Source organism: Musca autumnalis, unplaced genomic scaffold, assembly GCF_047663935.1.
Source record: "Musca autumnalis isolate F117 unplaced genomic scaffold, ASM4766393v1 scaffold_5, whole genome shotgun sequence".
Classification (NCBI taxonomy): Eukaryota; Metazoa; Arthropoda; class Insecta; order Diptera; family Muscidae; genus Musca; species Musca autumnalis.
In genome coordinates, this window is record NW_027412088.1 from 92712351 (window position 1) to 92739767 (window position 27417).

At 37.3% G+C, this 27417-nt stretch overlaps 1 protein-coding gene across 1 annotated transcript; it reads left to right on the top strand.

Moving 5' to 3' along the window:
• LOC141406308 (uncharacterized) lies at nucleotides 1-27417 on the top strand. The gene is made up of 3 exons (XM_073991564.1): nucleotides 1-394; nucleotides 16665-17618; nucleotides 26609-27417. Exons 1-3 carry the CDS (start codon nucleotides 331-333, stop codon nucleotides 26914-26916), a joined length of 1326 nt encoding a protein of 441 aa, XP_073847665.1. The 5' UTR covers nucleotides 1-330; the 3' UTR covers nucleotides 26917-27417.

Genomic DNA, 27417 nt, shown 5'->3' on the forward strand with positions numbered 1-27417 from the left:
GTCACAGTTAACGCCTGTTAAACCTTTCGCCAAGTTCGTTTGTCGTTCGCTTGCGACTGCTGTTGTAATTTTTTGGAGTTGTTGTCCTTAGAGTAGAAACGCGCGCGAGACAAATTTGTTTTGTCGACAACAAGTGTTTGTTTTGTTAAAATTGTTGTTGCTGTTGTGTGTTTGTTGTATTATTTAAATTCGTTGACTTTTTAAGCTGTAACAATGGTGGGGATTTAACAGTGTTCGTCTGGATCATTTGAGGTTCCGCTTTGAAATTCCACAGGATATTTTACATTTTTTAACCACACACTATTCACTCAATCTGAATGGATCCATAAAATGTCAATAATGTTAAAACTTTGTAACTTTGGAACGATATACTTGTGGATATTTTTATTGAGAGGTATGTAAAGGCAAAAATTTTAAGTCCATATATGGATTTTTCGGATCAAGACAAAATTAGAATTAAGTGGTCGAAAGTGTGTCCATTAAATTGAATAAAAAGAATAAAGGGAAACAAATAAACGTTTCTAAGAATAAAAAAAATATATGAGAAAGAGGGGCCGATCACTACCCTGTGCTTAAACTGGTATCTGATCAAAATTTCTTTAGAAAGGAAACTAAATAAATAAGTGGAAGTATATTAAACAGGGTTCCACCGTTAGACTATAGGTAATTTGCCCAGTTTTTGAGGCAAAAAGACGATTTTGCAACTTTTAGTAAAAATATTTTTTAGTTGGCATTGAAAAAAAAACATTTAAAATTTATTAATATGAAAGATATTTTTCAAAATAGCGCCATTATCGCGGTTTAAATTGTTCTCAAAGTGGGAAAAAAATAAAAATAAATAAATTGTGGCCTATTTCAATGTGTTTAAAACCGTTAAAACCTAATACATAAGACTAAAATACACGCTCTTGCAAAATTTCAGTAAAAAATAACGATCCTGTTCATGAAAAGACATTTCGGAAAATGGGAGATCAAGAGGAAGTTTTGGAAATTCGTATTATGTATGCGAAAAATATTAATCACGGTTGGGAAATAGTTTTAGATATAGAGATGTAATTTTTTAAATTTATATTGAAGCACTGGTACTGAGTGAACTGATAAATGAATTTTGATATGAGGAACACTGTTGAGATTGGATCAGAATATTTACGAAAATTAGTCTTTAAAATGTATGAAATGTTTCTACATGAAATATCATGGATTTTAAAAATTGTACTGAATAGTGTACTATTGCTTTCATGTTAACGCGAAGTCGGTTTCTAAATAACGCACTGAAATCCAAAAGTCAAAAAAAAAATTGAAAACGTAGATCTAGGCGACTATTGTTTTACAAGCAGGTTTTATCCCCTGAGGATAAAAAGGCCTATATTAAAATGTCTCAAAAAATGCACCGTTATATGCAAAGCGTACGCATACAGTAACATTTTTATACCCTCAGCATTTATGCTAAGGAGGTTATATGAGTGAATATCAAAAAAATTTAGTTTCCATGAAGCCAAGGTTTGCACTATTATAATACGCGAACTATTTCAATTTACCAGTAACTATAACCATGGCTAGATCAATTCAAGTGTTTTTGAACAAAGCTCAAAATTTTTGGCAAAATAATTTAATTTGCGTGGAAGTTATGACCGCGTAAATGAATAAAAATAGGAAAAAAACGTTGAAGCTAACGAGGTTTTTTACGTTACTATTTGATTGCTGATTAAACCGTTCAAATGACGGACATATGTCCAAAGTAAAAGTAAAAGAATACAAAATGAATATTACTCTTTTAATGTATCATTTTTCGAAATTGCCACTGCTTCCACAGTTTATAGATGCGGACATTTTGAAGCCGCATTTTAGGTGTTTTTCGTATTTTTAATTTAACTGGAAAGCACATTCGAGTATTTCAAAAAACAATTAATAGGATTAAAGCCTCGCAATTACGCATAATTTGATATGTATATTGGCTATGTAGCCCACACAGCAGCAGAGTAATCTACGAGGGCGGTTCGGAAACTTCCTCCCACACAAAATTTTGGATAAATTCACTTTAAGACCTGCTCTCGAATCTCTTTAAATTTTTTTTGAAGCAACTTGCATTCGCTGCCTCATTTACGACAGTAAAAGTTTCTTCAGGAGCAAGTCCATACTTCTTGAGAAAACAACCGAAAGTTGTAAAAAACCCCAATAGCACCATATGTAGTGGCTGGAGAACTCGAACCGAATACTGCGTTCGTCGACACTTTGGATATTGTAATATTTCTTCGAATATTAGATGAAATTCGAAGGTGGTGCTTATAGATTCACTCCTTTCGGTACCTCCGCCACAAACGTTCGAAAATACTCGCTAAAATGGTACGCGCGATTTCTCATTGACGTAGCAACCGATTTTTGTCCAAATTTAGGATTTCTAAATATCGTCGAAATTTAGTTTATGTTCGAATTTGGGCCCTATCTGTCCAATCCTTGTGGTACCACCCACACAAATGTTCAACATTTTTGTTTGGTTAAGGGTCTGTTTGAGGATCCTTTGGACATTTTTACCGAAGGTTTTTCTAGTGGCCCTGTTTAAAGCGATATTATGTTTTTCGTAGGCTAATGTGATGAGAAAGAAACTTTTTGAGCTTTAATCTTATCCAAACTTTTGTCGGTTCATACTCCCAAAATTTTGAAAAACCCCCTAAATACATAAGTTTCTTTTTTTGGGAAAAAGTGTTTCAATTCACACAGGCTGAGGGTATATCTCTGTCGGCCGACTGATAATTTTTTACTTGTTGAATATGGGTTTTCTCCATTTTGATATCACAAATTCCGAAATTACAGCTACTTCTTCAAAAATACCCTTCAAATACCTTGTTGATGTGTAGGGGTGTGATAAGGTCTTTTTTGGAAATTCAAACTAAATATATACGAACAGTACTAAAATGAAATAAAATATCAATTAAAACAGTTATAAGTACATAAAAAATTTCAGTTTCCACCGTTTTCATATTAAATATTATTTATTTGTATATTATTTCCTTTCCGCATACGAAGTAGCGGGCATTTTGCTAGTACCATATAAATAAAAATCAAATGTCGTTCGTTCGTAATGGCATCAGTTGAAAACGGCTGGACCGATTTCGATAATTCTTTTTTTCATAACCCAAAGAAAATTTGAACAAACCTAATTTTACTCTCACTTTTTTCAATTTTCCTAAAATTGTCATGGAATGTACAGGGATGGCCCCCGGTGAAGATAGCCTACATATTTTGTTGAATGTCGGAAGGGGCGGAGTACTTCCCTATACCCTATTTTTTTAAATGCTATATTTAATATAACTGCGAATGCATCGGTTTGGAAATTAATTTGCTAGATAATTGTGGTTGTGTCTCCGACCTTACCTACTTTATTAGGACCCAAAGACTTGACCACACCTACATTTTTAAAATATGTTACATCTACAAAACTACTGAACCGATTTTCCTGGAATTTTCAGGAAATGTACAGGGATGGCCTCCGCTGGAAAAAGGATGCATATTTTCTTGAATTACGAAGGGGCGGAGTACTTCCCTTTGTCATATTTAAAAAACGCCATATCTTTATGATTAAAAATCAAATGCCGTCATAACCCAACTTTGGTTTTTATGGAAAGAAAATTATACCGCGCCCATTTTTTTCAAATTTTATTTCATTTTAATTTAAATTTTCAATTTATGTTTTTCTGCAAAAAGTACTGAACCGAGTTTCCTAAAATTGTCAGGGAATGTACAGGGATGGCCCCCGAAAACAGGCGGGGAACCTACCATATGTGATGTTTTTAAAAAACGCTATATTAGCAAAAACTACGCAGGTATAAAAAATAAAATGTATAAAAATTTACGGATTAAATTTAGTACTTTTTTAAGCGTAAAGACCCGACCACGCCTGTTTGTTTTTAAATGTTATATCTCCAATAATACTGAACCGATTTCAATCAAATTTGCAGCAAAAGCTCTATATTTGCCGGTGTTATGTATATTTTATGAATTTCGGAGGAGTGGGGTACCTTCCCAACGCCTTTCTTTTAAACATTTTATGTCTAAGCCAAACTTATGATTATATCGGTTTCAGCATACATTTTGGGAGGCAATGGGGTTGTGTGTACCCTACGTACATATTTGGAGCCAAAATACCGGACCACTCCCAGTTTTTTAAATGTGTTATATTTTTAAAACTGATGACCATACCATACCCACTGTTTTCAATACATTATTTTTCCAAAACTACTGAACCTAATTTCATGCAATTTTCAGAAAATGTTCAGGAATGTCCCGTGATCCAAAACGCCCTTTATTTGTAGACGAATTTCCGGGGCTTATTGTTTTATAATCGCTATATCTGCTAAAATTATGAGTGCATCGGCTTGCACCGATAAAGAAAAACGATATATTTACACATTTTCTTAAATGATGAGGTTCAACGGTCCATCAGTCATGAAAAAATATATAATTACGATGTGCAAAGTCCGATCAGTTTCGGGAGGTACCGCAAGGTGTGGACCGATATAACCCATCTTCGAACTTAAAACAAGTTTGGACAAAATATTACGAAAGCCAAATTTTAAACAAAATCGGTTCATCCGTTCGAGAGTTTTCATGCGCTCCATCCAGCCAGACAGACATACGGGCGGACATGGCTAAATCAACTCCAAATTGTGTGAAACGGATTTCGTCCAAACTTACTTGGGTCTAAAACCATTATTTCGATGAGGCACATTTTTCGCTCGTTAGCATAAATGCTGAGGCTTTAAAAACACCAATTATTTTAATGTGCTCAATTGTTACTAAAAAGTTCTCTCGAAGTGACCTCAGCGAGTAGATTGCATAATACATGTAAAATGTTACTCAGAATTCGCGGAATGTACATAAATTTGATAAATTATTGAATATAAGTCAACTTTTTTGTTAAATAAAGGTCATTAAATTACCTAAAAATTTGTTGTGGATCAAAACTTCACGGCGAATCAAATAATTTTTTCGTATTTTATAGTATATTAGTTACAGCCAAAATAAGCACACATTTGGGTAAAAAAATAATTTTTTGTAGTTGAAAATATTGGAAAAATCTATAGGAATACTTCCTTTATTTTGCTTAAATCTCCCAATAAAATAGACGGATTTTGCTTTATAGATATTTATATAAAGCTTTTCCATTGGGAAAGATAATTGGGTTCCTGAGGATATATCTCAAGGCTTCGGAAATGAAAACAGAGGTCAAATAACCCATTTAAATTTAAATGCATTTTAAAAAAAACATGTAAATCGTGTAATTATCAAAATCATTTTGTCCGCATGTGATTTTCATGTACAGCAAAACCATATCATTTAATAAAGATGTAGCGTCGGCTGCATCTTAGTGTTCAAAAAGCTATAAAACATCGCTAATTTGCGCAGAGTGCATACAATTTTTGTCCGCATCCGATTTCGGTGTCCACCATGAAAATCTACATCGATATATGGCAAAAACCAAATTTATTTTGCAATTCCATTTGAAAACAAGTAAGAAAGTATCAGTCGGCTTTGCCGACAGAGATATACCCTCAGCCTGTGTATATTGAAACAATTTTTTCCCAAAATACGTATGTATGTATTTGGGGGGTTTTAAAAATTGTGGGCGTTTGAACCGACAAAAATGTTGATTGGGATTAAAGATCAAAAGTTTTGCGGAGGAGATACTAAAAGGAATGGATAGACATTTACCGTTATGAAAGTGGATCTCCAGCCACAACATATGGTGCCATAGGGGGTGTTTACACTCTTCGGGCTGTATGCTCAAGAAGGCAGCAAATGCAAGTTACTTCAACAAAAATCAAAGTGATTCGATATCAGGTCTTAAAGTGAACGTATCCGAAATTTTGTGTGGGAGGTACCGGATGGAGTGGGCAAATATAGTCTATATTTCAACCTGATCAATACCTGGTAGATATATTAGGATGTGTAAAGTATGGACCAAATCGGTCACTCCCATCATGAGGTATCGTGCGCACACTTTTTCCGAACATTTTTGAACTTTTGTGTGGGAGGTACCTGAAGGAGTGGACCGATATGGCTTATCTTCAAACTTAAACAATGTTTGTACAAAATATTACTAAGGCCGAATCGGCAGATCCGTTCGAGAGTTATCTTGCGCTCCAACCACCACACACGGGGTCATAGGAGGGCAGTGAATACAAGTCGCTAAAACAAAAATCAAAGCGATTCGAGAGATGGCCGTAAACTGAACTTTTCCGAAATTTTGTGTGGGAGGTACCCGAAGGAGTGGACCGATTGATTCCATATTGAAACCTTATCTAAGTCTGGTAAACATTTCACGAAGGGCAAAGTATGGACCAAATCGGTTACTTCCTTCAAGATTTATGGTGCGCACAAATTTTCCGAATATTTTTGAACTTTTGTGGGGGAGGTACCGGAAGGAGTGGACCTATATAGCCCATCTTCGAACTTAAACTAAGTTTGGGTAAAATATTACGAAAGCCAAAATTTTAACCGAATCGGTTTATCCGTTCAAGAGTTATCGTGCGCTCCAGCCAGCCAGTACATTGTTCAATCGACTCCAAATTGTCTGAAACACATTTCGTCCAAACTTACTTGGTTAGACCCCATTATTTCGATGAGGCACATTTTGCCCGTATGAAAGTGTATATACCCTCGTATGAAAGTGTATATGAAGAAAAGACAAAATTTTTTAGTTTTCCATAGAAAAAAAATTAAAATTTTTTTTTAAGCTACATGAAAGATTTTTGGTACATAGATTGGGAAAAAAAATCCCATTCTTAAATCTGTTCGAGATACTAATTTTGGTTGTTGCGCGCAAAAGTTATGGCGGTTTCAATTCTGATAAAAAGAAAAAAATCTTTAAAAGACTCTAATCATTATATTGTGAAACTCTCTTAATTAGGGGCTCCCTACGTAATATATGATTACTGAGGCCCCATAACATTAGTGAAAAAGTTTTAAGTTTTCGCGGAAATTGAGAAAGAATTAAAAAAATTGGTACTTTGCAACTTGTTTTAATAAAATTCAAGCTGTTTACGCATCCTAAAAATATTTAAAAAAATATGTACGTAATCTAAACATCGCGATGACTCAAATGAAACCAAAACTATACAAATCCGTTTAATGGTTTGCATATTATAGCAAAAACAAAAAGATATATTGAGGAAATTTAAAAAATTTTTGTAAGAGAAAATATTTATTAAAATTTATTTTGTGAGTTAGTTGAAAAAATGTAGGAAAAATTTGTCGGAGTTATTCTTCTATTTTAGAGAAATTTCACGCAAAAAATCGATTTTTTTATTCTAATCACTTCTCGAATACACACTAACATCTAGCGGAAGATATGGGTATTGTTCAAATAAATGTTGGGTTCCTTTAATGGGGTATACTCTTGAAATAAAACTGTATCGAGTAATGTTCTTTTTGAAATGCGTGTAAATCGCGAAATCCTCAAAATCACTTGATGCGCATGCGGTTTAACAACACAGCGAATTCTTCTCTTTTAATTTGTACACATTTGCTAGGATTTACTTTGGCCGCTAAGATGTAGCATCATCTGCAGTTTAGTGTGCAACAAACTGTATAACGCTTATAATTTGCACAAAGTGCATACACTTTTTATGCGCATCCGATTTCACTATCATCCATGAAAAAATACATCGATCTAAACCTATTTCGATAAAATCCATCAAGAACCGTGGATGTAGCATCACACACTATTTTTGGGATAAATCGGATAAAGCTCCCATGCCACTAATTTTTTTAACCACTGTTTTCGCAAAAACTCGAGTGATGTGTCAGTTTCTTCATTGAAAAGGAAACGGTCCACAGAAAACGCGATTTAATCCGCGATATTTTCAAAAACATTTTTCGCAAATTTTTCAATTTTTGCAGTAGCCATTTCCGCCGTTCTAGTAGATGGATTTTTACGATCTGTGATTCATATGATCCGGATCGTCGAAAAACTAAAATATCGCGGGGTACCAGCACACTCAAAACGATATTGTAAATACTGTACCCAAAAAATAAGTTTTTTAGAAAAAATATCGCACTAAATTTTGGCCTTTGGCAGTAGATTACTCTGCTGCTGTGTGGGCTACATACTCAATATACATATCAGATTATGCGAAATCGCGAGTTCTTTAATCCTATAATTGGTTTTTCGAAATATCCGAATGCGCGTCCCAGTTACATAAAAAATACAAAAAACACCTGAAATCCGGCTTCAAAATGTCAGCGTCCATAAAAGGTGGATGCAGTGGAAATTTTGGAAAGTGATACATTAGAAGTATAATCTTCATTTTGTATTCTCCTACTTTTACTTTGGACAGATGTCCGTCATTTGAATGGTTTAATCAAAAATCGAATAGCAATGTAAAAAACCTGTTTAGCTTCAACGTGTTTTTACCTATGTTTTTTCCTTTACGCGGTCGTAACTACCACGTAAATTAAATTTTTTTGTTAATTTTTGAGCTTTGTACAAAAACATCTAAATTAATCCAGCAATAGTCATAGTTAATGGTAAACTACAATAGTTCGCGTATTATAATAGTGCAAACCTTGGCTTCATGGAAACTAAAAAATTTTGACTTTTCCTCATATACCCTCATAAATGCTGAGGGTATAAAAATTAAAAATATTTTTGCGAGCACATCTACGATTTTTAGTATAGAGGTTAAGAAAAATGTTGGTTTCAAATCCGTTCGCGTTCACAAAATTGGCCGATGCGCGAAAAAGTTATGGCGCTTTTTATTTTCAATTACAGACAAAAATATTTAAAAAAGTATTATTTGTTTTTATGAGAAACTAGCAGAACCCGTTGCTGACCCGTCGTTATGAGTTATAATGACAACTTTTTATGGACTTTATGCTTGACAATTAAAAAATAGGTATTTTCTACCTCACTTCATCGGTCCATAGTCAAACCTAGGAGGATTTTAAATTTACCAACCTCAATTATAAAAGTTAAAAAAATGGTTAAGTCGAATTCTTCCTATAACGTTTCTTTTCGTCCATGTCCCCTGTCTTTATTCTAAAGCGATATATAATTATAAAAGTTAAATGTTTAAGTCGAATTCTCCCGCTTATTGAGACTTATATGTTTTAGTTATTCATGAACGCAATTTGTATACCCTACACCACTATGTGGTAAGGGGTATTATGTGTAAGTGCATTTGTATGTAACATACAAAAGGAAGCGAGATAGACCCATAGTTCCTTCTAGGGATATACATAGAATCACTTTCTGAGTCGAGTTATGCATGTCCGTCCGTCCGTCCGTTCGCAACATACAGGTCGCATTCGTTGACCGATTTCGCTGAAAATTGGGGAATACCATTTTTTTAGCCGTCGGAAGATCAAGTTCGAAGATGGGCTATATCGGTCCAAGTTTTGGTATAGCCGCCATATAACGGTACCTCCCGATTTTCGGTATTTTGAGAATTTTAGCTACAATTTTCACCCGAACTAGCTGTAAATTGACATTTGAGGTTCTCAGTGGTCATCAAACTTCTCCACCGAACATCACCAACATAGGTCCATGTTTTGGTATAGCCCCCATATAAAGGTACCTCCCGATTTTCGGTATTTTGAGAATTTTAGCTACAATTTTCACCCGAACTAGCTGCAAATTGACATTTGAGGTTCTTAGTAGTCATCAAACTTCTCCATCGAACATCGCCAACATAGGTCCATGGTTTGGTATAGCCCCCATATAACGGTACCTCCCGATTTTCGGTATTTTGAGAATTTTAGCTACAATTTTCACCCGAACTAGCTGCAAATTGACATATGAGGTTCTCAGTGGTCATCAAAGTTCTCCACCGAACATCGCCAACATAGTTCCATGGTTTGGTATAGCCCCCATATAACGGTACCTCCCGATTTTCGGTATTTTGAGAATTTTAGCTACAATTTTCACCCGAACTAGCTGTAAATTGACATTTGAGGTTCCCAGTGGTCATTAAACTTCTCCACCAAACATCGTCAACAAAGGTCCATGGTTTGGTAAAGCCCCCATATAATGATACCTCCCGATTTTCGGTATTTTGAGAATTTTAGCAACAGTTTTTAATCGAACTAGCTATAATTCGACATTTGAATTTTCAGTGATCACGCAAATTCTTCACTAAAATTTGTCAACATAGGTCCATCTTTTTGTACATCTCCTATATAACGGTACCTCCCGATTTTCGGCATATAGAGGGTCTACATTGTTTGATGGAACTACCCTCAATTTAATTTGACTTTTGAGGTTCTCTGCAGTTACAAAACTTTTTCACCAAAAATTATAAAGATAGGTTGACACTTTGATATAGTCCTGTAGGTGGTACCTTTCACCTGGCGGAACACATTTTTTAGATTAGATTTGATAATTAAGACAATTGGTGTATCTATCCATGGTCGAACATTTTTTCCACCTAAACTAATTATTCCATTTTAATTAAGACTATTTTATGGTGGAGGGTATAAAAAGTTCGGCTAAGCCGAACTTAACGACTTTTTACTTGTTAAATTTGAATTGAAGAAATGAATTTGGAAGGCATGTGGTTTCAACAAGACGGCGCCACATGTCATACAGACAGATTAACAACTCAATGGCTGCATCAGTCATTTCCCGGTCGTGTTTTTTCGCGTTTTGGAGACCAGAATTGGCCGGTTAGATCGTACGATTTAGATTTTTTTTCTTAGGGGTTTTTTGAAGTCGGTGTTTTACGCGAATAAGCCGCCGACGACTCAAGCCTTAAAAGAGGAAATTGGACGCTGCTTTAATGAAATGCCACAGCATTTATGCAAAACGGTCATTGAAAATTTCATTAAAAGAACGCGTGTGTGTCAGCAAAGACGCGGCGGTTGCACGATATCTTGTTCCATACATAACCTCATTCTGTCTACTTTACGATATAATAAAGTTTCACGATTAGTTTTAAATATCTGTGTTTTATTTAAAATTTTAAAATTTGCGTTCCAGTTGAGGCACCCTTTACATATAGCGTTTAAAAGACAGACGTAGGGAAGGTACGCCACCTCCTCCGAAATTAATAAAATATATATAACAACGGCAAACATTGAGCATTTGCTGCAAATGTATAACATTAAAAAACAGGAGTACTACATTGCAGAATAATCCGTAAATTTTTAAACCGATACATGCGTAATTTTTGCAAATATAGCGCCCCCTCTGGAATTCAATAAAATATGTAGCCTGTTTTCGGGGGTCATCCCTGTACATTCCCTGACAATTTTAGGAAAATCGGTTCAGTTTGCGGAAAAACTTTAAATTGAAAATTTGAATTAAAATTGAAAAAAGTGGGCGCGGTAAAATTTTCTGTCCATAAAAACCTAAGTTGGGTTATGACGGAATTTGATTTTCATTCATAAAGATATGGCGTTTTTTTAAATATGGCAAAGGGAAGAACCCCGTCCCATTCGAAATTCCTTGAAGCAGTTTTTTTTATTGCATCGCTAATTCGTCGGAATCTGCAAGTGATTATAAATAAAAAATCTTCAGATTTGTTTGTGTCGATATGCATTTTTAACATACCGCTAAAAAGCTGATGACTTGAGGCAGGCATTTATTTAATCTGCTGGAATAGTATAACTGGAAGTGTTTGTCTGAAATCTAAAGGTGAATTGTAAATTCGTTCCAGGTGATAACTTATATTTAATATAGCATATGTGCCCTTCATTCACATGAATGTTCAGTGGCTTAAGGGCCAACTGTGTCGTCCTTCCACATTCTTATAATGTACATCTTATATACCTGATGAAACTATAGCTATCGATATGTTGCCTTCTAATTTAAATACTTGCTTTCCAATAAGACCAAAGCGTCGCTATGCATAACATCTGGTATTTCCATTGATTTGTAACATATTTAAGAAAGTAGGAGTGGTCGGGTCTTATGGTTTGTACATTTTACATATATAGCGCATTTAAAAAAATAGGACGCAGGGTATAACCAGCACCTCAGCACAAAATTTATAGCATTTTTCCACCAAGGACCATCCTTGTACATCATCTGAAAATTACATAGAAATCGGTTTAGAACTCATTTAAAAAAGTTGGCATGGCCGGGTCTTAAAGCCACAAAAAGGTCCCTCGGGTCGGAGACACAACCACCATTGTCTATCGAATTCATTTTCAAACCACGCTCCACCGAAATTCCACAAAATGTATAGTTTATTTTCACCAAGCACCAGAGGACATATATGCAGCCTATTTTCACCAGGATTATCCCGGAAGATTCCCTGAAATTTGTAGGAAAATCGGCTTAGAAGTTTCAGAGATAGAAATTGGGCGTGGTCGGGTCTTAATGTCCCAAAATGAGTACCTAGGGTCGGATAATCGAAGGATGGATGTTCGGAGCAGGGTGGTTCGTTGCAGAGTGGTTCGATATGTAGAAGTTCGGAGCGGGGTGGATGGGAGGGTGTGGTTCGGAGGGTGGAAATTCAGAGCGGGGTGGATCGGAGGGTGGAAGTTCAATACGGGTTGGTACCGAGGGTGTAAGTTCAAAACATGGTGAATCGGAGGGTGGAAGTCCGCAGCAGGGTGGAAGATCGAAGCAGGGTGGATCGGAAGATGGAAGTTCGGGGCGGGGTGGTTCAGAGGATGGTTGTTCGGAAGAATTAATTCAATCACTCGTTTAAATTTTCCTCCGAAATTCAACACAATGTATAGCATATTTTAACCACGGGTCCTCCCTGTACATTCTCTGAAATTTTCAGGAAAATCGGTTCAGTAGTTTTGGGTATGTAACGTATTTAAAAAGTGGGCGTTATAAAATAGGGTTTTTATAAAAATAAGGCATGGGGAAGGTACCCGCCCTCTCCGAAATTAAAAAAAAATATATGGTAAATAACAAAAATGTTTTGCAATCGATGAATCCGAGTTTCACCCTTTCAGAATTCGCGAACTGTTAACATATTCTATAAAGTATGACTACAATTCTTTAAAATGAAGTGTTTTAGGAGGGATCCCATAATGTCGACCATTAAAATTAATTTTCGTGGAAGCTGTGTTGGCATCAATGTAGAAAAATGGGTAAAAATGGGTTGAAGCCAACAAGTTTTTTTATGTTCTCTTCCGATTTCTGGCTTAACCTTACATTTTATAGACCTATTCCCAAAGAATGAATCACAGAATACTCCATGGGCAATAAGATAGCATTATATGATTTTTCGATATATCCACTGCATCCACCTAAAATTGATGCTGACATTCTGAAGCCGGAATTTCGGGGTTTTTTGAATTTTTTTAATAATCCGGACGCGCAAGAAGATAATATTCCAAACTTATAACACGATTATAGAACTCGTGATTTTACGTCGTTTGGTGCATATCTCATGAGTGTGTCCTTACAGCATCCTAGTAATTGGAGTCGAAAGGCCAAAATTTCATGCGTGAATTTTCTTACAAAACATATTTTTTGCGTGTAAAATTTACGACTGTCATTCAATTTCCTTTGAAACCCGCGTGAATTTAGTTTTTTTTTACGCGACGGTTCTAATGAAGCCTTCCGCGATCGAATTCATCTACTAAAACCGCGGATATAGATACCTTGAAAATCGGAAAATCAGCAAAAATATATTTTGACAAATCCGCGTACTAAACCGCGATTTTCTTTAAAATTTTTTACATAAATGGAATCCTTTACTCGCGTTTATAATATTTGCGGAAATACGTGTCATAAAAAACAGAGATACGCGAGTAATATTGGTATTTCGCCAAAAATTGAATGTGGAGGCACATCCGCGGTTTTTGAAGAATCTATTTGAAATAGGTGTATATTGACGTATTTTTGATGGGCGTTGATGAAACCGGATGCGCATCAAAATCGTATGCACATTGCGCGACTTTTACCAACTTTAAGGTTTTTTGCAGGGCATGATGCAACTGGCGGCACACAATGGCCCCTGAGTGAAACATCGAAATATGCATAAATATTGAAAGAGATTGATTCGCTTTATCCAAAATCGGATGCGCATCAACCGACTTTAACTAATTCGCGAATTACAGGCTTTTTAATTTTCATATCGTTTAAATGATAGTAATTTCAATATTACTCTTAATTTCCTATCCTTATAAGTTATCACAGTAAGCAGTTAAGCTTTCACGATGGTAAACCATATATTTTGATAAAGTTTTAGCAGAATACTTTAATTTATGTATTAGATTTTAGCGAAATAGTTGGATAACTCTCAAATATATTTTTCTAATTTTTCGAAACAAACCAAAAAATATATTTGTAACAATATTTTCCAACAATGAGTTGTTTCTCTTTTGTTGTTGTTATAATATGCAATTTATAAAGCCAATGTTTATAATTTTTGTTTCACATTTTTTTACGCGTTGTCTAGTTTCTGTACGTATTTTGAATTTAGTTTTTAGAGGTTTATACGGACTCTGAGTTAGTATAATTTAAATTTATTGCCAGATTTTTTTATTTTTTTTTTTTTTGATTTTTCGCGAAAATAAAAACACATTTTGGAAATTTTGGTGCATCTACGGATGGATATCAAATGGTGTTACTGATATATGCTTACATTTTTTCAATACAAAAAATAAGAAATTTTAAAATATTTTTTCTTTATAAGAGGATAAAAACCGCTATAACTTTTGCGCGCATCAGCCAATTTCGTGAACGCGAGCAGATTTGAAACCAGATTTTTTTCCTTTAACTCTATACCAAAAATCGTAAATGTGCTCGCGAAAAATTTTTTTAATTTTTTTCAAATGGAATTGCAAAGGAATTTTGTTATTTGCCATATATAGCCTATTTTTACCATAGATATAGCATTTTTAAAGAAATAGGGTATAGGGGAAGTACCCCGCCCCTTCTGAAATTCAACAAAATTAATACAATTTTGCCATTCCCTGGCAATTTCAGAAAAATCGGTTCATTAGTTTTTGTATAAATGACAAAAATTTAAAAAAGTGGGCGTAAAAGTGGGTGTGGTCAAAATTTCTTTGCACAAAAACCCAAGTCGGGTTATGACGCACATTTTACAGAAAGAATTATCGGTACCATTACCAACGAACGACATTTGATTTTTATTTATATATATATAGCATTTTTAAAAAATAGGGTATAGGGGAAGTTCCCCACCCACTCCGAGACTAAATTTGCAGCCTATTTTCACCGGGGTTCATCCCTGTACATTCCATGAAAATTTCAGGAAAATCAGTACAGTCGTTTTTGTGGAAAATATTAAAATGGAAACAGTCGGCGCGGTCAAATTTTCTTTGCATAAAAACGTATGGGGTTATGGCGGACATTTCACAAAAAGAATTATCCAAATCGGTCCAGCCGTTCTCAGCTGATGCCATTACAAACGAACGACATTTGATTTTTATTTATAAAGATTTTTGTTTGTTTTTAGGCCACTAGGACCCATTGATTTGTCACGAAGAAAAACAATACAACGGCCAAATATCCGTGAATGTATAAAAACACATTTGCATTTGAAAAACCAAAAGTTCTAGGACAGAGAAGCTATCCCACAGTCGATACGTCTGAACAGCTACTCAACTAATAGCGAAACCAGATCACGTAATTTGGTGACTGTGTGGGGTTCGAGTCCTTGGCTGCCATTTTTCACTTGCAAAAAAAATCGATCATTAAGCTTAACTCTAAACGAGAAAATTAATAAATTTCAGTTCGAAGTATATCTTCTAGAAGTATTTTTGTCACACTTTCCGATGTGAGTGCCACCACTGTGGAGTTGACCTATATGCCTCATTTTCGAACTTTAACTAAGTTTGGACAAAACACTAAGAACGCCAAAGTTTGGACGAAATCGGTGCATACGTTAGAGAGTTAGACAGACACCAGACAGACAGACACCTACTATTGCATATGTATATCGATACCTTGCAGTGCTATGGGTTATTAACAAAAAAGTCTAAACTCTTTGATATCCCATGCACTTAGCAACTATTTAATATTTCAGTTTCCATAACCTGTGGACGTGTTCACAGTTATGCTTCCAGAAGGGAAGAATTGGATTAGGGGTTTCCATGTTCTTCATAAGGCTAAGCCAATATTTTTTACATTTCACGACACTGTGCAATATACAACAGCATTTTCATAATAGGCTCACACATCTGCCGTCTATGCAGCATAATGTGTTTTAGAATAAAAATGATATACCCATGGCAGCTGATGCTCCCACCTATGTATGTATGAATCAATTCACCTGTTATAGACATAGACAACAACAGCAGCAGCATCACTTCATTGTTTGCACTTCTTCTTTTTTTCTTGCACTCCATTATCCTTGGAACGTGTTTAACATATTTTATCTTAATTGGTTATCTGCTCTAACAGGACAATGTTGTTATTGCTCTTAAAGTTGAATAGCGACAATAAAAGAAGAAAAAAACAACAAAACTAATTAAAAATTCAAAAGACTCGTTGACAAAAAGGGGGACATTTAACTACTTAACACACATGCATAGATAAAACATTATGTGTATGTAACTTCTATTGGAAGTTTATGGAGTAGTGAGGTATGAAAAATGGACCACAGATGTGATTGATTATGTGTACGAGTATGTGTGGTTTTAAGGTCGATGTATTGTTATTTTATCTCAAAAATTTACATATGTTTATGAGTAGAAAGGATAATTGTTCTTCTCTTTTTTCATTGAAACTTTAGTTATACAAGTCTGTGCGGACCAAAGAATGCCCGATAGTGGCGGAGGTGTGGAAGGTGGCGGTGTTGCTGATGATAGTGCTGAAGATGTTGATGCTGTCAAAAGGTTAAAACTCTTAATGACACCGTATCCCTATCAAATGTTTCATTACATGGATGACTTGTTGCGTCAAACCCATCATCAGGGGAATAGTTTGTGGCCAATACCGGCAAAAGTTAAACAACATCCGGTCTATGAAACATGGCAAAGCGGAAGTGAATTTGACAAATTGCCATCAACTGAAATTGATTTGAAAACTCTAAACGATTTTGATATTTATAAAATGGCAAAAATGGCAATTTGGCCATCAAGAAAGTTCAGCCACGGAGACAACATTGCCAGAGGATGGCAACAAAATGAATCATTGAAACAGCAACGTCATCGATTTCCATTATCTGCAATACTATCAACAGCCACAAATGGTCTTTTCGCAGCTTCTAATGATGCGAGAGGAAATAGTAACCAACACCAACACAGGAGCAACAATGAAGCCACAAAGACGTCATGGCTTAATACACGTGAAACCGTTGATGATGATGATGCTAACGCTGACGTTGACTATACGAATGATCCACTTAAAAGAATTACTGATAATGACTCCAAAGGAGTGTCTATGCAAATGTTTCTACCATTAAGCGTCGATACTGACACCAGCAACATGAAACGGGCAAACGCAATGAATTCTAATTCTAACTCCGATACGGATAACGGAAATGAAAATTTCAATTATTCCAATAATGATGATACAGTACCAGATAATTATCCAGATGCTAATTTAAATGAAGATAAAATGAATGGAAATGTGAAATCCCCTAACAGTGTTACGGCGAATATTCCAAGGAAAAGGGGCGAACGTACAAGAGATAAAAAACCTAAACAGAATCCCACAACACCCTTTTTACCAGCCATTAGTGGAGGTAAGTGAAAATATTGAACACTATTCTTGGTTATATTGAAAGCAAGTTTAGCCATTTAAAAAAGGTTCATAGAAGGTAGTTTTGTTCTTGGTGACTTAGGGGAACAACAGGATTCTTCCACGTTCCGTTTTTAGCTCAAGCAGACCCTGGGGATGGTAAGCTAAAATGTGTCGGCAAAATAAAAATGTCCTGACTTGCTTCAACATGACAAAGCCCAGTACAGAAATGTCCAAACTCTTTATAGAGTCGCTGCAGTTTGCGCACTGACAGATGTACTTTGTAAGTACAAAGCTGATCTTATCGCCTTATAGAAAGCGTGAGGAAATCGGATCGGTACTTAAGGATTACGCTCTGTATTGCAGATGTCATGAAACGAAATATAAGCTAGGTGCTGAATTTATGGAAAATCGGAGGCTTAAAACCACCCAGCGAAATTTGACGGAAGGGGTTCTTTGCGATGATGTGATTTCATGTCATCTTTTGCATTGGTTCAAAGGAAGTCGTGAAAGATCCGATCTTTTCATTAGGATTTGAACCAATGCAAAGGAAGTCGTGAAAGATTCGATCTTTTCATCAGCATTTGTACCCATTCCATCGATCCAATAGAGATGATGTTTGTGTTTTTATTTACACACCTGTTTATTTTCATTTTGGTATGTTCCAGTACTGCAAAAATCTACTAATTTTTACTATTTTTTCCGATAGCATAAAGGAAAAATTGTTATCGTAGTAAAAATAAGTAGATTCTTGCTGTTTCTGGAACAGACCAAAGTTGTTAGAACTGTCGTCGTGATGCTGTCTTACATTTCCTGCATATCAAACAACTAAAACTTCTAAAAAATTGGTATTATATGAAGTCCCAACCATCGAGCTAAAAATAGAATCGGACTGCACACATTGCTATTTTAAAAGTTCCCTTGTCTGTTCTAAATCTGACATAGAATGAAATCAATCAAATCTCGCTTCTTGGAATTTGAAAAAAAAGTCCGAAACGAAAAGGAACAACAATCTGAAAATAAAGAAGAAACTACTTTTGGAAAGAAACAATTAAAAATAAATTAATTAAGCATAAATGGTATTTTCCATAAAAAGTCTCTCCTCCCCGTTCGTTACATTTTGTTCTTAGAGATCCCTAAAGCAAGCCGGGTTGTAGATCCCTACATATTTCCGTCACTAAACAAAAGAGTATAAATTACCAAAATGTTGTTATAAAATAACAAAATTATAAAATAAAAGTAATTTACGAAATAAAAATACTTAAAGGAGTGCATTTGGAGTCTATGTTGAAATCTGAACTGGTGATGGGAAGATAATTGAAAAAACCTTTTGTAAGATGAAAGAATATCAGTTGCGGAGAACGGAGGAAGTAATCTTTTGCGTTGCAGCGGTGGTGATTACAGTGCAATTTTGGATGTAAACTTTTGAAAAACTAAACTGATAAATTAATTGTAGCTATTTCATGAATTCGTTTGAATTAATAAAGAGTTTTGTTTTTCATGAAAACCATATTTCAATACAGCATTTCCATTTTCCAAACAAGACATGAAAATTTCATGCCAAGGGGGTGGTGAAAATGACATGCCAAAGCATTGGTTAAAATGACATGTCAAAGCATGGGTGAAAATGACGTGTCAAAGCATTGGTGAAAATGACATGTCAAATCATTGGTGGAAATGACATGCCAAAGCATTGGTGGAAATGACATGTCAACGCATTGGTTAAAATGACATGCTTAGGATCCAGAAAAGAACGTCATCTTTTGGGGTCCACGCTCATATAAAATTCATCGATGAAGATGCTAAAAAGATGACATGCTAGATCACTTGCACCCATGATTGAATGTCATCTTTGGCATCGAACATTTTGCTGGGCATGGTCGCCAAATTCACTAGCAAAAGTTCTTTAACATCAGACTCTCCTGCGTCCACGTCCCAACCGAAGAGAAAGAAGCTGACAAAGGAGAGCCTAGAGAGAGTGATATGCTCTCATTGGTCATGACATTATGATTATTCTTATTCCGACAACGGAATAAGACTGGTCGATTTTGCAGCGGTAAAAAACATGGCAGTGAGCCACACCATATTTCAACACCTCGACATACACAAGGCCACGTAATTGTCCTTAAATGAAAAAAAAAAAAAACAGAAAACAGGTCTATAAAGCATCAGGAGTGTCGTAAGGACACTGAAGAGAAGAACACGGTACTGGACAACCCTGCAAAATTGCATTTTCAGATGAAACAAGTAAAAGAATTTTAGTCGGCTTTGCCGACAGAGATATACCCTCAGCCTGTGTATATTGAAACATTTTCTTCCCAAAAAACGTATGTATTATGGGGTTTTAAAAATTGTGGGCGTTTGAACAGACAAAAATGTTAATTAGAATTAAAGATCAAAAGTTTTGCGGAGGAGATACTAAAAAGAATGGATTTCCAGCCACTACATATGGTCCCATAGGGGGTTTTCACACCCTTCGGGCTGTTTGCTCAAGAAGTGTGGGCTTGCCCCTGAAAAAACTTTTACCATCGTAATTGAGGCAGCGAATGCAAGTTGCTTCAACAAAAATCACTGTGATTCCATATCAGATCTTAAAGTGAACTTATCCGAAATTTTGTGTGGGAGGTACCGGATGGAGTGGACAAATAAAGTCCATATTTGAAACTGATCTATATCTGGTAGATATATATGAGGATGTGTAAAGTATGAACCAATTCGGCCACTCCCTTCAAGAGTTACCGTACGAACAATCTGTCTGAACATTTTTGAACTTTTGTGGGGGAGGTACCTGAAGGAGTGGACCGATATGGCATATCTTCGAACTTAAACTATGTATGGACAAAATATTACTAAGGCCAAATTTGGATCGAATCGGCAGATCCGTTCGAGAGTTATCTTGCGCTCCAACCACCTCACACGGTGTCATACGGGTTTTTTGCAACTTTCAGGCTATTTTCTCAGGAAGTATGGACCTTCCCCTGATGAAACTTGTAGCGTCGTATGGGGGGCAGTGAATACAAGTTGCTAAAAAAATCAAAGCGATTCGAGAGTTGGCCCTAAACTGAACTTTTCCGAAATTTTGTGTGGGAGGTACCCGAATGAGTGAACCGATTGAGTCCATATTGAAATCTTATCTAAGTCTGGTACACATTTCACGATGGGCAAAGTATGGACCAAATCGGTTACTCCCTTTAAGAGTTATCGTGCGCATACATTTTCCGAACATTATCGAACTTTTGTGGGGGAGGTACCGGAAGGAGTGGACCGATATAGCCCATCTTCCAACATAAACTAAGTTTGGGCAAAATATTACGAAAGCCAAAATTTGAACCGAATCGGTTCATCCGTTCGAGAGTTATCGTGCGCTCCAGCCAGACAGATAGACAGACGGACGGACATTGCTCAATCGACTCCAAATTGTCTGAAACACATTTCGTCCAAACATACTTGGGGTCTAAAACCATTATTTCGATGAGGCACATTTTGCCCGTATGAAAGTGTATATACCCTCGTTAGCATAAATGCTGAGGGTATAAAAAGAAAGAACAGGAAAAACGTTAGAAGATGGCACTCCTTGACCCGATAATGGCGAAGTTCGTATGGCTACTGAAGAGAAGAACGCAGAATACTGAGCAAGTCTACAGTCAGTAGCAACCTAAAGCCACATGAAAAATATCGGGAGCAGAGAAAAGAGGAAAAGCACATTTTCAGAAGAAAAAAGTAAGACCTAGCTTGCTTGAGCTTGACTCTAATGACACATACACGGAATGTATGGGGGTAGCAGTAAAATGTGGACTTCTGGGGTAATGTTTTCGATTAATAGCTTTGCTTTGCGTTATATGCCTGATATTTGTTCGCTTTTGGAGGTGCTAGGGGACTTCAATGCTCATCATGAACTTTGGCATTCCATCTTAGGCAATGACCAGAGGGGTACACCGCTGGGCGAGCAACTTAATAGCTCCACATTTACACGGTGAACGAAGACGCTCCTACGAGGATAAGAAGAGGTTGTCACATTTCGCTCTATCTGATAAATTACATGTCTTGGCAATCCGTCCTTTTCCTTTCCTTTATCGCAGACCATGTTCCTTTCACCGTCTTCCTTAAAAGGCGATCCGACTTTATAACCTCTGACCGACGTACTTTTCTGACCCATTTATTAGATTGGAAGGGGTTCAGAATAGCTGAAAGAAATTTCGGGATATTATGGTAGATGCCTGCAGTCGCTCAAATATCCGAAAGTATAACAAATTTGCCTACAGAGACGACTAAAAACAAGCGTTGTTGTTGTAACAGTGCTTTTATTATATGTTTGTATGTTCATTCTTCAGCTTAAATGTTTCAGTTTCTAGAAAAGTGGCTGCTTCGATGGGATGTAACCACAAATATACTAGAGTTAGATGAATAGGTTTACCAGGGCAGTTGAAAAGGTGCAGTGTGTTATGCGGGCATGCGCCCCTTTCTAGGCAGATGTTTTGCACGGTGTCATGTCACGGCTGCACCATCCTGATCGTAGTTAAGTCAAAACTACTCTGGTTTGTCGTGGCAGCTGACTCTCCTCAGCTGCGATAGATGGTGGATGTTCTCCCAAGACCGCATTCACACGATAGTCGTATATGGCATCTGCGACTGCATCCGTGTGAATGCTATTTAAACCTACTCGATGGGCTTGTTGAGGTAGGGGTTCTTTCTTGTAACGTTGGATCTCTCTTTGTAGATTATGGAGATCCCTCCTGACATCATGCCTGGTTGGGGGGGACCCTATCCACCATATGGTGATTCGGATGGCTCGGACGATACTCGAGCAAGTACTGCAACGAAGAAGAATCTTTTTCTCCTCATGTATATGGTACACTGAAGACATGCACTTCTTATTGCGGCATTCTGACAGGTTTGAATATTTTTCCATAGCGTTGCAATTATATTCGCGGAACATACTGGCACCGCATAGCCTACCACCGGCGGATCTATCACGTTATAGCTCTGTTCCTTAACGTGCAAGAATGTTCAAGTTTTACCACTTTTTACTCGAAAATCGTTCCTTTACTTCTGACACAATACAATTCATATGGGAGCAGTTTACAACTTTTACTACTTTTGCCGGTTTTACCATTTTCAAAAGTAAAGGAACAGACCATATATGTGGTCAACAGTGTTTTCTTTATCTACACCCCAAGTGCTGCCCGCTAGGGACATGGTGACCGTCTTCCTACATCTCAGCTTGTCGTAGAAAGCTGTGGTATTCTCGCAGATAGCTGTGGCATGCTCGGACGACATGAACATGCTGTCGGATGTGCCGCTAGAATTTTGGGGTGGTTTTTGGTCGGAATTCTACTACCTGTTGCAGTTGTCAGGGCGGTATTCTGACAGGTTTAAACATTTTCTATCGCGTTGCACGTATATTTGCGGACTACACTGAAGCTCCATAGTTTTTCACAGACCGAAATATCGCGTTACATGTGGTCAACAAGGATTCTTTATCTGCACCCTAAATGCTGGCAGTTAGTCACTTGAGACCTTGTTCCTACATCTGAGCTTGATGCAGATAGCTGTGGCATACTCGAACAACATGAATGTGACCCCTAGAATTTTTGGAATAGTTTGTGGTCGGAATTCTGCTACCGTCGACCATGACATTCAACTCAGTTTGCACCTGTGCCGTTCATGTGGCGGACAGAGTGGTCGTAAATTTAGTGGCGGATATTTGCACATGCCTCACGCGGAAAAAGGTGGTAAGATCAGAAAAAAAAGTTCAGTCTTTCACAAATGACATCAGGGAAAGAACCTAACGTCAAGATCGTAAAATCATCCGCATACGTTACGATCTCAATGCCGTCTAGAGTGGGGCGTAATACAGGAGAGATATATGTTAAACAGATATCGCCCCACCTTGGGGAACTCCCTGTTTCACTCTATGAGGCTTGGACTTCTTATTCCTGAATTCCACACGCAACTGGCGTCCACACATATATTTGATTATCCAATTTTTTAAACTTGGCCGGAGGATAGTCTGCTCGATGTCATCAAAGAGTTTTGATAAGTCAAGCGCCACCATCACCGTTCTATTACACTACTTCTCTGGTTTATTCCTCGACTAATATGTGTGGAGACGGAACCCACGCTGATGATCGGCAACTGGATAGTACTGGGGAGTACCAAAGCCTTAAGGGACCTTGCTACGGTGGACAAAATCGGAATCGATCTACTCGATTCACCTTCGCTGGCATCCTTGTCGGGCTTCAGTAGCGGGACCACCCTGCCCATTTTCCAGACTTCGGGAACCATGTGTGTGGCTTGTGACAGGTTGAGAACTTTAGTGAGATACTCGACTACCGGCACATCCAGCTGTTTCCAGCTTAAGCGTTCCTGAAGACATTCGCAACATCATCCATTGTAAATTGTTGTGTTTCCTCCTCGGCAGGAAGAGATCTAATGCGACGTAATAATCTTCTCTTCGCCCCGTCGGAGTGCTCGATAAACCGTCGATTGAAATAACTTGAGCTCCTCTTCGGATCAGTCAGTTGTAACTCTTCAGATGATTTAACCACTTGATCCACTGGGGTTGGCACGACGAAGCTCATCACGCTCATTTACTAATCCCCTCGCCTCTGCTGGGATGTTTGGTCTCACTTCGGGTATTCGACCAGCAGGCAAATGGTTCGGAACGTCCTTTCTGCTATCCGAACATCAGAAGAGTTGGGCAGATCTCTGAAATTCGGCCAATTAGCTTTCCCAAGATTGATTAAAGTGCAGCGTTCAGAGGTGATGAAATCGGGCGGTCTTCTGATGAAGACATTTATGGAAAGATAGTGTGATGGAAGAGAAACGACTGGTTGCCAGGTGACGTCATTTGTCAGGTGATACAATGGATACTGTGACATTCTCCGCTAATCCTGGTAGGGGCATCCTCAGTGGCCGTGCAAAACGTAGCGCTCTACATCTTCTCAGCTAACGTGTACCCCTCTGGTCGTTTCCGAGGGCCGAATGCTATAACTCATAATAAGCTTTAAAATCCCCCAAGACCAAACGGTTATGATCTTCTAGAGCGGGGTAATGTTGGGCCTATAACCTGGAGTACAGTTATTTATCGGCGGGATGCATACGTTAAGCAGCTCTACCTCGGCAGTTCCACACCTGACTGATACCCCAATACATTCCATTAGAGCCAGGCCCAAGCGAGATAGGTCTGTATTGAACAGACTGGTGAAACAGAAAATCCCCCCACCTCCACTTCTGATGCGATCCTTCTACAGTATCACTTCTGTTACAGCATTGTGATGTTTAACAATGCTATAACCTGCAGTTGTTTTTGAGGTTGGTTTCGTGCATCACTGCGACCATGATATTCTTCCGACTTATGAAATCCACTATTTCCTCGATCTTACCTCGCAGACCATTCCAATTAAATTGCAAAAAGGACGCATTTTCAGGGATTGAAACAACAATGGCTGGTGTGAAATGCATCGTGTGCGGCTGCTATTGGGGGAGTGCGGTGAGTCGCGTATACTAATGACGACGGCGACTAACTGGGGACCAGAGGAGAAAGCCAGTCGGCTAAACATTTTTACGAGTCGAACCGCAGCCAATTTCATCGGCTAAAAATCGCTGCCGTCAAATTGGGAAGTAACGGCGTGCTAATTGATAAATTTTTACGAGACGAACCGCAGCCGATTTCGTCGGCTAAAAATCGACGCCATCAAATCGGGAAGTGCTAATTAAAAATGCCATGAAATGTCAGCTATCCCGAGTTCGTATTTGGGAATTTAAGTACTTTTCCACTATAATTCAAATAAGTTGGAATATAGCCGCAAGTCGGTAAACAAGTCGCGAGCCGCCGCCGATTGGCTGGCATATTTATGAGCGAGCCGAAAAAATCAGTAAGCTTTGTTGTCTGCTGGGGACTGTGTTCACGCAGCATGCAGCAATATGAGGCTAGATACCGCGGTCGTAGTCCCTCGCATGGACGAGTCCAGAACATAACACTCCTGAGATGTATCCACATCCTATATTTATTGTATCTCACCGAAGTTTCAGTGTGGTGAATGCTAATTTGACAAACTGAGCATAATTAAATTAGTGCTGGGTTTTCCTCCATCCCGGCAAGGACCAACAGAATCCGGAGCATGCATTCCTGGATAAGCTGCTCCCAACACAGAAAAAAAAAACGAATACAAACATTTGTACACTGAGGCTGCCAGCTGGTCGGAACACGGCTGTTGTGTGGTTCTGTGTCAATCAGGTATGGAAAAAGGCGGCGCTTGGGTTTAGCTTGGATGGTTGGTTTATTAATCCCATCGCTTTAAATGATTTAAATATTTCTAGGTAAAATATCCTTCGAATACATTACATGCCTCTAAGGGACTTTCTTACTAATAGGTAGGCTAATGAACTAATTCCTTTAGAGGAAAGGTCCACTCAACATCGATTTTTCAGGGAACCAGGCTACCCAACCCTAGATTTTAAATACTGTTGTTGAACGATAGGAAAATTATTTGACAGATTCAGATTGTTAATTCTATATTGGCTGTATAACTGAGTTGACAGTGGATATATGTATATTAAGTCGAGATTTTGACTGAAAACTTTGAAAAACCTAATTTTTCTTATATATACACCAATTGCTATTGTTAAGAATATAACGGCAATGAAATAGATAAGAGCCTATTGCTCAAGATAGGAAAAAATATTGATGTCCGGATTATCGAGGTAAGAAAAATATGTGTTGTCCGGATTACCGAGTCTACAATGTAAAAAATTCTAGTGTCCGGATTACCGCGTTGTCCGGATTAACGAGTGTCCGGATTATCGAGACTATACTGTATTTTTATAATGAATTATTTTCCGACTTATTCTTAACGTGCCTCTGTTATACTGCAACACCTAGTCTTTAGACTTTACAATTTTATATCTTTGCTTTTTATAGAATTTAGCTGTAGATATAAGTTTTTTGAAACACATCTAAAATTATCCCATTTTCTTGTACTCTCCTTACAGGTTCCATGGTAAATTTGGGAAAATTTTTTCGTGATCTCTCCAAAAATGTGCAATTCAGTGAAAAATATCATTGGTCTTCGGAAGAACAAAAGCTGCTAGAAGGTGATCCGACATTTGGCAATTTACATCATCATCTACATGATCCGGAGGCTAATACAGATCAGGCGGCCGAATGGATAAAGGCAATACGTTTCTATCGGCCATCGCAGAAGATTCGTTCTTTGGTTGAAATGAATCCTCATGGTCAGTGGGCACATGGTTCGAATTTTATTGATCCCAATTATATGTGGATCGGCTTGGGTAAATAGCAACCGTTCTACACAACAAACGATTTGATGCGGCCGTGGTCGTGGTTGTTGTGGGGACTATGCGGCTTTCCTTCGACTTTCCTTCGTCTCATACTCCTCTTCGTCTGTGTGACGTTTTGATGTCTGTCTTTCTCTAATAAAAATAAGAAAAATTAAACAAAGCGTCAAAATAAACGCAAACTGTTGACAACGAATGCCTTGATGTCAGTCATCTAATATTTGTAAAAGTTGTTAAATAAAAAATAGTAGTTCTCCCGGAAACGACGATACAACAAACTAACATAATTGGCAGTTCTCTGCTCATTGTAATTTTAAGCAACAAAACAAAAAAGGAAATGCATAAGTAAATAAAGTGTGCTGTTTTATTCTAGCAATGAATGCATTTCGTCGAATATCGTAGAATTCACTTGTATACATAGTTATATAAGGTTAATTCAAATTTAATAAATAAACTGTATGTGAAACATAATGTCCAATAAATTACGTGTATAGAGAAAAAAA